This window comes from Carassius gibelio, chromosome A2 (genome assembly GCF_023724105.1).
Source record: "Carassius gibelio isolate Cgi1373 ecotype wild population from Czech Republic chromosome A2, carGib1.2-hapl.c, whole genome shotgun sequence".
NCBI lineage: Eukaryota > Metazoa > Chordata > Actinopteri > Cypriniformes > Cyprinidae > Carassius > Carassius gibelio.
The window spans coordinates 14,961,961-14,974,465 of record NC_068372.1 but is presented as its reverse complement, the minus strand read 5'-3'; the positions used below and the strand labels follow the sequence as shown (position 1 = coordinate 14,974,465).

The following is a 12,505-nucleotide window of genomic DNA, read 5'->3' as shown; positions in this document are numbered from 1 at the left end:
GTAAAACAAGGCTTTATGTTGCCATGGATTTACTTCGACCACTACTGGCCCGTTTTCTTAAATTACAGTGAAAATCTGAGCGCTCGTATAGCCCATAGACAGTAAAAGAAATATAGCCCCTTTGAAAGCCCGGTGGATGTAATCGGAACTGCAGCTGCTGTATTAAATGGCTCCATTTCTCTCTTTTCACTTTTGATGGCTGAGCTCAGCTCACACATTCCGATCATTCCAGGCGCGCTCAGTTATTTATGAGGCAGAGCGCGCTCATACTGGCTCATAACCCAACCAGACCTGAACACACGCACGCACACAAACACAGCGAGGAGATAAAACATACAGAAGACATTAGCCGGATTACTTGGATTATTACACATGCCACTAACAGAATCCGTGTGGAATGAGAGTTTTAGTTGGTAAGTTAATCGTCAGTGTTCGTTCTACAGACAGTTTAATGATCAAATAGCAGCGAAAGAGTTCACAAATGTCTTAATCGGCAGAAAAACGGAATATGCGAGACTTTAAATATAACACCGATCAAGCCGAATCGATCTGAGGACGATCTGTTGTTGTTGAGTGAAAGTTGGACAACATTGTGTGATGCTTATGACGTTTAATTACCCGGAGACGAGTTATAGGAATAATAAAGATTTCACATTGAGCGCTGCATTTCTGTTGGATGAACACTTTTGTGCGTGTGTGTGTTTGAATAGTTGTTGGTCCAGTAGAGCATAAAAATACAGATAGATACAGATTAAATATAAAATACAACGGAAAGAAAAATAAAAATAAATGGTGCAAGTTTATGTAGTTGGTTTTGTTATTAAATATTTGCTTGTTATTTGATTTAAGCAATACCATTTAAAACATATATTACCAAATGAAGTTTGTTATGTGATAACATTTAAGAGTGTAAAGTTGGCTTTATTTATTTTATTTTATCTTTGTATACTGTTGCTTAATATGTCTGACACTTTCTCTAAACTGATGATATTAATTTATAATAATAAAATTATAGAGCACTTAAACAATAGGCTTGTTTAAGAAATAATATAGCAATTAAACCTCATTTAATTCTTTTAAATAACTACTGACTATTGAAAAATCATAATCTTCTCTTGAATCGGTCTTGCCCTCCAGGTCCAGTTCAGATCATAAATACTCGTCTCCATCAAATAAAATGAGAGGTGAAGAAGCGTCTGGTACTGTCCTGCACAGACTAATCCAAGAGCAGCTTCGCTATGGAAACCCCACAGACACCCGCACACTCCTGGCCATCCAGCAGCAGGCCCTGCGGCGAGGAGGAGGTGTTGGAGGGGGCAGCAGAGGGACTGGTTCTTCACAGGCTTCATCTGAGAGCCTCAGCCAGGAGGAGCCCCAGTCTACTCAGCTCTCTGCACGCCAAGAACCCCAGGGTCAAGAGCACCAGGTCGACTACCAGCACTCTGAGAACTACTCAACACACCCACACCACGGCGAGGAGCTGCCCACCTATGAACAAGCCAAGGCCAAGTCTCAGTATTTGGCCTCCCAGTGGTGTCAACTGAACAGGGGCTGCTCACTCCAGGATAGTGAAACCATCCCAAAGCCCTGTGAGGAGGAGGACAGCTGGGACCCCAAGCGAGGCCACGTTCGGTCACTCAGTGATCGGCTTCTGCAGTTTTCAGCAGAGCGCAGTAAAATGCCTGCAACATATTCTGCCAGCTATCCTCAGATCCATGGATATCATGCAAACCAGCACTTACAATATATCCACCAAGGACTGGAATACAACAAGCAGGCTCCTTATACAGAGTACCCCTTTCCTGCACAACAAGCAGCGGAGTATGAACATTACTACAAAGCACCACCAGCATTTAATTCCCAGCACAACAGGTAGAGAAGACTATAACAAGTGCAAAATTTACACTTAACCACAGCTGACATTTGATTTGGTAACATAGCATATGCATTTCCTCCAGTTCTGACGTACTTTATAAGATGTGTCATTATGACTAATAGTCTGTTGGCTGATTCTATGGCTGAGTATGCAATATGGGACATACTGATGTAGTTTGTCATCCAACCATGCTAACATACGAAGATGAACTGAATACCACAGCTTCGTTTTTAATTAATATCGTGATTTTTACCTTGTGCCACTGCAGGCTTCAAACACCAGAGGTTTGCCATAGACTCTCCACATCTCCCCCTGCTGGCAGGGAGGTCACAGCTTGCGGTCGCAGTCAACTGGAAATGCTTATGAACGAGAATAAAAGACTGAAACAGGAGCTAGAGGGACACACTGAGAAGGCCCTCAGAATTCAGAAGGTAAAAGCACATGACAGTGAAATCTACCTTTTTGCTTAACTTAAACAGGCAGAGACACGTTATTTGTGTATAAGTGTATTTTGTAGTTTTCATTTGACTTTGGCTAAATTCCAAAAGGCTTTGTAGTGTTTTCAATGGATTACATCAGTGCAGCTAAGCTGTTGCTCACTCTGAAAGAATTATAATTACCCAGGTTTGAGCACTTACCCATCAGGCCACCGCCTTGTGTAAACATGCCTGGGATGATGGAGTCATGGTTATTGCTATCCTGGTCTTTCCACTCCTAAACACCTTCTCTGTTCTGTGCTCTTAAGGAGCGGTCACATTCACCGTTGCTTGATGAAATTTCGTGAGCGAAAACTAGACAATCCAATAGGAATCTGCCATTTTGAATGAGGGCGAAGAAGTTCAGCAAAGAGATTTTGCTAGTGTTTTTTAGAAAAATGATTACGTAACTTTGCATGCTGGCCAGCAGAAAGCAGTCTATTTTGAAAGTGACTTCTTTGATTTCCGTTATACATTTCTACATGATTGACAATAGACTAAAAACCTTTTTGCCCACAAAATTTCACTAATGTGACCGCACCTTTAATCATAACCAACAACACTGATTGTTAACCAACTTTAAGTATTTGTTAGATTAACACATCTGACATGCAATTGAATTGTCTTTTATTTTTCCCCAGCTAGAACAAGAGATCCAAAGGATCTCAGAGGCCTACGACACTCTGATGAAGGGTTGCACTAAAAGAGAAACTCTAGAGCAAGAGCTAAGAAGCAAGCTGATGGCTGAGATCAAGAGGCTACAGCATTCAAGCAATCAAGCGGCAAAAGAAGTTGAAGCTGCTGACCAGAACCAGCATGTTATTGAGAAGCTCCTTCTGCAGAGTAAGTTCATGAACACGGCCACATTAAACCTAATTACTGTTTCACATGCTCTGGATGCTTCTTAATCCAGAGTTGCACTGCAAATGTCTCTTAAAATCACTTAAAGAGGGAACATGTTTCCAATTAGAACATTGCAATGCAGGAATTTCAGTTAGATAACAGCGCCTTAGTTGATCTGAAAAGTCAGAAAAGAGGATTAAACATCAGATGTGACTTTAGCTTAGTACGAGAGAATGCCTGGGGACAGATAACCATTGCTCTTGTCTGCTTCACATTGACAATTACTGAAATGTTCCTCTCAGCGATCACTTCCTGTCTGCTAATAGTGGTAAGAGTAGGGATGATGATGAGTTTTGCAGTCACTGATGGGAAATAAGCTCCGGGATGTGGGTCAAAGGGAGAGTGGGTCACTGCTTCTCCTTTCCACTGCATTCCTTAAGCACTTGCGTAAATGAGGCGCTCCGGACTTTGCGATTAAATTCCTGAGCAGGAGTGTTGCTGGAGAGGGCCTGCATAAACATTCCTTCAGCTTCTTTCTCACATCCTCACATAAATATCCATGCTTGTTATGACTGGGTAATTGATAATACCTTTCATTTATGTTTGTTTTATTAGTTAGTTGCTTGTCCTAATCTCAATATTTCTATCTTTTCTGACAGATGAAGAACAGCAGCTGCAGTGTGCACATCTGGAGAAGGAGGTTCAGTATCTGCGAAACGAAGTGGAGAACCAGCGGCACAGGAGCGAGGCCCTGGAGACGGCACTGAGGTCCACGCAGACACGCAGCCAGCAGCTGTGGACGGAGCTGCAGAGGAAGAGAGCGTATGTGGAGAAGGTTGAGCGTCTGCAGGGGGCTCTAACTCAGCTGCAGGCGACCTGCGAAAAAAGAGAAGGGTTGGAAATGCGCCTGAGGACACGACTAGAGCATGAACTGCGGAGCCTCCGAAATCAGCAGGTACTGAGACAAAACGGTAGTTTGTGTTTGTTTTTAACTGTTCAGATGTGTCTTAGCATTGTATCTCAGGACGGTTTCCTTCCAGTAAAGTTAAGAATAGCTTGAGACTTCAGATCAGGACATTGCAACAATCTTACACTTTGTTTGCTCGTCTTTGTCCACAGCGGCAGCCTCAGCCGGTCTCCGCAGCGTCCCACGTTAGTGTGTCCACACTGCAAGAACTTCTGCGGGAGAAAGAAGAGCGCATTCTGTTCCTGGAGGCCGACAAGACGCGCTGGGAACAGAAATACTTGGAGGAGAAGACCATGAGGGACTTTGCAATGGATGCCGCTGCCACCGCTGCAGCTCAGAGGTAAAAAAAAAGGAGATCAGTGTCAAAATATTCAAAGTATTTTTTTTTTTTTTTACCAATTTCTAATAGCTTTTTTCCTAAACGTCATAGAGACACAACCCTCATCAACCATTCACCCTGCCATTCCTTCATTGAGGAGCTCCCATTATATGAGCACAGGAACCAGGAGGTAGAAAACAGGTAAAAGAGACACTTTTGAGTCGGTTTTAATGAACCATTTTGGATTTTAAGATTGTGTAGGACTCACAAGGTTAATATGTTGTCAGGATCCGTGCCCTTTACACCCAAGTCCTGGAGAAGGACACAGTGATTAGTATCCTGAAGCAGAAGCTGCAGCAGGAGCAGAAGAGAGAGTCAGGCGACCCCCGGCTAGCTACTGCTGAGCCCATCTCTCATTCAACGGTCACACACAATGCCCAAGACAAAGGTTAGTGTCAATTAGTTTAGTAGCCTTCACTAGCTGAGATTTAACTAGCTAAATTAGTGTCTCACTAAAGTTAGCATTAATGTTCTCTGCTAATTAATGTTTACTACTTTTGGTAGTTGCTGTCTGACTAATTAGTGTTTACTGTTAATCAATTTAGTGTACACTAGTTAAGTTTTACTAGCTTAGCTGAGTTTTGATGTGACTACCCATCAACGTTGAAATGCCGGCTGGGTTACATTAGCATTGATGATTATTGATAATTAGCTTTTACTAGTATTAACATTAGCATTAGTGTTCAGTGCTAATGAACATTTACGAGTAAAAGTAAGTGTCAGACTAACATTAGCAATAGCATTCACTGCTAAGTGTTTACTAGTTATTGATGAAAATTAGCATTAGTGTTCACTGTCAAATAGCTTTTAATAGTTACGTTAGTGTCTGACTAACAATAACATTAGTGTTCACTCTTAATTAGCATTTACTACTAAAGTTAGTATCTGACTAGCATTAGCAGCATTAGTTAGTTCTGAGAATGGCATGAAATGATCTGAGAAGAAATTCTTACAAATTCTTATGGATCTTTTTCCAGGGAAGAGTCATTTCAATGACCAGGCGACTGGGACGTCCCATTTGGCGCTCGCTCTGGAAGCAGCCCTGGGACAACGTGAGCAAGTTCTGTTAGAGAAACAGACAACAGATCAAACCTCCCACACAGAGACCAGCTCTGGTGAGTCAACTTTTAGCTGTTTCTGCATGATATGGGATATGTAATTGGATAGTAATTGAAAATATTACTCACTTCAGTGTGTAAAAAATAAGATTACACCATTACGTCATTTTTCAAAAACTAATTTGTGATATTTTATAAATAGGTCTAACTATGACGTCTCTATCCTGATGTAGTACCTCATTTTGTGATAACTGATTAATATTTACCATTTTTTTTATAGATAACATCGAGAAAGCACCATCTGCTCTGGACCTTTTCAAGGGCCTGGATGATGTGGCGGCTGATGTAGTGGAGATCTTCATTTGATGAATAACACTCGGACAAACAGCCTTGCAAAATAAATGTAGAGGAGCTATGGGAGGGATTAAACGACACCACATCACTGTACTGTTGTGAAGCAAGAGTCCAGCTAAATAACAGAGCTGCTCAAAAATCTTGTCAAAGAGGGAGCTGAGCTCTTCTCTTAAAACCACATCTCCAGTCTGGTATGTTTTGACAGATAAGACCGTAAACCGAATTATGGAGACTTTTGCTGCTGGTGAGAATCCTACAGGATTTTTTTGGTATTTACAGCTGTACCGTACAGGAGGGCGGACACAAACTTCTCAATTGTTCTCACTATTGCATTGTCCCTCTTCTCAGAAGACCTGTGGTAACTTCACCACATTCCAGTTCAGTCGACGTTCTTCTTGAGACTGAAGCTCTTGCATGTATGTTTTCCACCCCACCCTTATTGATTGTTATAAACCGTTACATTTTTCTCATGTTTTTCTATTGATGGCTGCTACGCCCTTCAGCAAAGTTATTCTTTTACATTGCATTTCTAGGATCGGCATGCTTAATGCTGTCACGTTGTGTGAGACAATTTTTTTTCTATAATTATATAGACCTAAGAGTCCAGAAGAACTTTTAAGAGAGAAAACCGACTGTATTTTAATTAGCTTTCTTGTATCTTGAATGTGTTTGCTCCTAAATGACACACTTGCTGGTCAAGGTGTCATTTCAAAGTAAATAATAATATATATTTTGTACAATTATTTTGAGCTGTGTTTGGAACGTAAGCTGAGGAACTGATGCCAAAGAGCATTTCAGTAAAGTTCATGTGTTCAAAACACATGGCCAAGGGTTGACCTCTTCTATTTAATCAATGAAAGATGTGAATGTTCTGAAGCATTTCATACATTTACAATAAAGCTATTAATATATAAAAGTATGTGTCTCTTGATTTGTGAAGCCCTTGGGAAATTTCTGTTGGTTCTAGCAAGCCCCATCTACTGGATTTCAGCCCGTTTCGCACATTCCAGGTTTTTTTCTCACACAGTCTGAGAAAGATGAGTAATTACAAGCGAATGCTAGTGAGGGGCATTCCGGCTCTTATATTGAGAAATCCTCATGTAATTTCCCTCAGGCTCACCTTTAGCCACATTTTAGACTCAGATTTCTGAGGCATCCAGACAAACATTCTGCTTTTGAAAGAGAACAATAGATCTCTCTCTAAAAGCTGACTTACCCGACATTCGCTAACCTATCTGGCCTCCTTTTTTACAAATAGCCACTGACAAAGCCAACTCAATATTTCTTAGTGCAGTCACATGCTTTGTAACATGGTATTGTCACACTCTGTGTTTCCAAATTTAGAACAAGGCTACATCTGTATTAGATGTGATGTTAAATTGATCTTTGTGATGGTAATGAGAGGCAACTTAGACTTGCATTGCTCATAAAGAAGTTATTTGGGGGTTGATCTTACTGTAAATCAGTTGTTTACATAGAACAAGGCGCTCAACTGTGTGAAAACTGGGCAGCTCACATACCCCACATGCAATCCTGCTAAATCGTGTGTGTGTGTGTGTGTGTGTTTTATTTCCTTGTTTTTAAGGCCAAAAATCTGTCTGTATACAGTGAGGCCCAAAAGAATGAAAACACACTGAAACTTTTTTTTAAAGATTTTATTTAAGAAAATATTTGAGATTCTGCACAGACATTACACAAACGTGGAGTTCATGCTCCTCGAGAGCTGATGCCATAAAAGATGTCATTAACTTTTTAGTTCAAACTGTTAGGCTGATAATATAATTTGTAATGAAACCAAATATACTGAATAAGAAAAAAAAAAAAAGCCAAATGGAAGCATTTTCATGCGTTCTCAGGCTTTTGAACCCCACTGAAGATTAAAACCTCTCAAACCAAACTTGTAATAGAAGGTACATACATAAACCAATTAATGTCTTAATTACAAATGGCAAACAAACCTTTAAATGCACTTTCAAAAAGAGAAAGGTATAGTTTATGGTTTTCATTCTACTTAATTATACTATGAAGTATGAAGTTGATGGGACGCCCATAACATTAGCGTGCAATAAGAAAAAAGCTGCATAACATACTGATATCATCTATGGTAAGTAAGCTAAAGCATGCTAGGATGCTTCACTATTTATGGTATTTCAAAGACAAAAGATTGATTGATGAAGGAATCTCAGGAATTCAGGTCTCAGTTGTAACAAGAGTGAACAATGCTTGTTGTTGAAAATAAGACGGCCACGTCTTACATATTTGCTACAGTAGTAATGCCTCTCATTCTGACCTCCATTGTTAATTGTTTTGCTTTTATTCCTAAATTAAAAACATGTTCCCACACAGAAGATTTCTCCATGAAAGCTTTAGAAATTAATTAATTTATATATATATATATATATATATATATATATATATATATATATAAATTAATTAATTTCTAAAGCTTTCATGGAGAATATATATATATAAATTAATTAATTTCTAAAGCTTTCATGGAGAAATCTTCTGTGTGGGAACATGTTTTTAATATATATATATATATATATATATATATATATATTCATACACACACGGTACAAGGAATATGGGATATTATAGGACATCTAACAAAGCAAACAAACAAAAAACACCAAGAACAAATTAACACAGTTTTAATATAATTTAATTTAATTTCCAACAAAACTCAAGGAAATTGGATATATGATCATTATTCAAGGAAAAAGTATTTTTTATTATTATTTTTTTTTTAATGTTTCACTTATTTCTGTAAAATTTAATTCAAAACTACCCTAACTCACAGGACAGCCAATAAAAATAAATGCAAAAGTTTGTCAGATTGTCATGATTCTGCCCTCGTGTCCTTGATTTTTCCCTAATCTTGAGGCAGGATCATGACAGACCCATGTTTTGTGTACAAGCACATGGCCTTGTCTTTGGGCCATGTGCTTGTGTTGTCTCGTTCCCTTGCCCTGCCCCCCTTGTTAACCTAGTCGTGTCGTGATTGCTATCTGTGCCACCTGTCGTGTCTTAATTGTTCCCCTATTTAGATCTCCTAGTGTGCTCTGTCTTGCGTCGGTTCATTGTTCATCACTTGTGATTGTACCACATTTGTGATTGTGATTATTCCTGAAGAAGTGTTTTGTATTTCCGTGAGTGTTTGTTTATAGTTAGTGTTCCCGTGCTTTGAGTCTTTGTTTATCTCGTTAACTCAGTCCTGTTCAGTTATTTTGTATTTCCCTAGTCAGTGTTTTCCCCCTCGTGGGTTTTTGTTTTCCCTTTTTTGTTAAATAAATCCTGTGTTTCGTTACTTCCTGTCTGCACCTGAGTTCCTCCCTTACCAAAACCCTGACAGAATGAACCGACCACCAAGGAACTCAGCAGGCAGGAGGGCCTCTGAGCTTCAGCGTCAGGCGGAGTTCCGGAGGCTGTGCTGGACGTCATCCCCCACCGACAGGAAGGGGGTCACCCTCCCCTACTCGCCCGAGGGGGAGTGGATCCTCCGCAATTATGCCCGGCTGTGGGAGAGTCTCTCCCAGGAGGAGCCACAGAGGTCCCCCCCACCTACCCAGCTGCCAACGATCCCAGAGGGTCGTCTCCTGGCCGTCACAACACTGGGGGAACAGGCAGATCCCTCCCAGAGTTCTGAGGCGCCTTCCATAGCCAGCAGTCTCCCCATGAAGCGAGGGAGACGATTGTCGTGGGAGTCAGCCTCAGAGTCTTCGGCGTCCGAGTCTGCCCTGCCCGAGACCAAACTCCCCCAACCCGCCTCTGACCCAGCTGTGGCCTCTGCACCGCGCCCAAGGAGGAAGAGGAAGAAGAAGGGGCCTGCCGGCCCTGTCTCCTCCCGTGCCAGCAGCGGAGAGAGCTGGCGTGCCCGTGCCAGCAGCGGAGAGAGCTGGCGTGCCCGTGCCAGCAGCGGAGAGCGCTGGCGTGCCCGAGCCAGCAGCGGTGAGCGTGCCCGAGCCAGCAGCGGAGAGCGCTGGCGTGCCCGAGCCAGCAGCGGTGAGCGTGCCCGAGCCAGCAGCGGTGAGCGCTGGCGTGCCCGAGCCGGCAAAGAAGAGAGCTGTATGCAAGTCTGCAGTCGTGAGAGCGGAGGAGAGTGCCGCGGCCGACTCTGCAGCAAAGACTCTAGTACAGTCTGTCTCTTCTCGTAAGGAGATGCCAATTATCCTAGCTGCTAAAGCCTTCTTAGATTATTTGTCTAGTCTTGTCCAGATCCTAGAAGTCCCCGTCAGTCCTGTCTTGTCCCCAGACCCTGTCCCCAGAAGTCCCGAGTGTCCAGCCGTTGTCTCCCCGTGTCCTGTTGTCCCCCCGTGCCCAGTAGATGTTGTCTCCCCGTGCCCAGTAGATGTTGTCTCCCCGTGTCCTGTTGTCCCCCCGTGCCCAGCTGATGTTGTCATGTGTCCTGTTGTCCCCCCGCGTCCCGTTGATATAGTCGTCCCTCGTCCAGCTGTTGTCGTCCCTCGTCCAGCTGTTGTCGTCCCTTGTCCTGTGACCCCTCCTGTCATGTCCTCTGTCAGTTGTCCCGAGACCCCTCACCACCCAGACCTGCCCGGACCCCTCGTCGTCAGCCTTCGGCCTGCCCTCCTAAGACTCCTGCCCCACCCACCCACCCTGGTCTGTCCCCCATGAACTTTGTGGTCCCGCCTCCTCCCCTTCCCTGTTTGTTTTTTTTGATTTGTCACCCCAACCCTGCCGTTGTGTATTCATGTTTGCCTTTGTTGTTATTTGTCATGTCTTGTTGGTTTGTGTCTGTGTCCCAGTCTGTCATGTCAGTCATGTCCCGTGTTTGATGTTCCCTTGAGGAGCGTCTGGAAGTCATTGAAGTAAGTTCAATGACAATTCAAATTAATCGGTGCATCATTTTTTATAATTTTTTTTGTTCCAGGTTGAATACCTCTAAAATACATCAAATGCAGCTTTCAAATGCAGCTCTTAAAGCAGACATTCAACATAGATCACTGTCAGTAAGGATCAAATATATAAGGTCAGTCGGACCCACTTTATATTAAGTGGCCTTAACTACTATGCACTTACATTTTAATTAATAATTTAGTACAATGTACTTATTGTGTATTTACATTGTACTTATATTTAAAAAAAGACATGTAATTACATCTGTATCTAATTTCTGTAATTACATTTATAATTATACTGTTGACCCATACTTTACACCTTAACCCACCCTTAAACTTACCCATACCTCCAACCCTCTCCCTAACCTTACCCCTATCCCACCTCAATAGCAGCAAAAGTGTTTTACAATACAATTTGAACACAATAAGTACATTGTACTTATTTTTTATGTAAGTACATAGTAATTAAGGCCACCTAATATAAAGTGGGACCGGTCAGTCTTTATAAAAAAAAATATATATATTCAATGATACTATATACAGTAATGGATTATCACGACTCAGTATCAGAACATTTTAAGTACAGATAATAAATCATAACAGCATTGCGATTTAAACTGATAACAGAAATCAGAGGGAATAGCACTCTGTCATGTGGGAGAGTTCATAACCCTCGTCTATATAAACACTAACAATGTTCACATGTGCTTTCAATATTTGCAATAAACCATCTTTAACCAAGTAACTTTTTAACAGGCAAACATGATGACGACACTGTGGCACTGGATCTTCATACCCAGACAAGAACAAACTTGGCTCCAGGTGAGCTAATGTGAGCTGAGAAAATCCTCTTGGCTGGAATGAAAAGGTTTAGTATTTTTATGGCAGTTACAGCCTGCATGGGAACCAGGAAACATGGGATACACTGCAATTCATCTTGTTTATAAGCGCAGTGGAGGCCTTTTCCTCCTCACAGAGAGAAACGCTGCCAACATTCTTTTGACTTTTGAGAAGCACTTGACATTTTTTTACCCTTGAATTGCTTCCTCAACATGAACAAAATGGAGGGCCGTGGAGCATTTGAAGGTCAAAGGGCACATTCACGAAGCTTGAAGTGTAGAATCCCAGCAAATATGATTTTTTTTGTCCATTTGAGCATGGGTGCATTAATCCGCCTTTCAAATCAGAATTAAAACAACATTAGATTAGATGTTAGATGATTTTTGGGTCAGCACAATCAGCCGAAAACCAAACACTTCTAAAAAAAAAAAAAGTAGGATTAATTTGCAAGTGAATCCTGCATTAATGAGGTCAACTTTATAAACTAAAAAGCTATTGTCTGGCACATGCTGGTTGCATGTGCTGTGCTCTCAGAGAGTAGATTGATTACTTCGGCCGCACACATTTCCAGCATTGATTGATGACTGGATATAATAACCTTCAGTTTGGACTCTCTCTGAAGGACTGATCTGAAGCATGCTGCAAGGGGAATAAATTAACGCAACCTTGCCTTCATATTTTAAAACTTTACCACAATCCAAACCATATCTCATGACTGCAATAGTGGAGTGCAATGATGAAGAGCAGTAAAACCACAAGGAGCCACACATACCCCATCCATGACTAAAGCTTTCCCATCATGCGTTTTAATGGTTAGGAATGACAGCATTTCAAATGCTAGTCACATGCCTTT

At 41.6% G+C, this 12,505-nt stretch overlaps 1 protein-coding gene across 1 annotated transcript; it reads left to right on the top strand.

Moving 5' to 3' along the window:
- The first annotated feature begins 240 nt into the window (after positions 1-240).
- On the top strand, positions 241-6,869 carry LOC128027549 (angiomotin-like 2a). Its single transcript, XM_052615257.1, has 10 exons — positions 241-413; positions 1,138-1,872; positions 2,145-2,307; positions 2,994-3,195; positions 3,855-4,150; positions 4,315-4,502; positions 4,593-4,682; positions 4,769-4,929; positions 5,519-5,656; positions 5,880-6,869. The coding sequence occupies exons 1-10, from the start codon at positions 373-375 to the stop codon at positions 5,963-5,965; spliced, it is 2,100 nt and encodes a 699-aa protein (XP_052471217.1). The 5' UTR covers positions 241-372; the 3' UTR covers positions 5,966-6,869.
- The last annotated feature ends 5,636 nt before the right edge of the window (positions 6,870-12,505 follow it).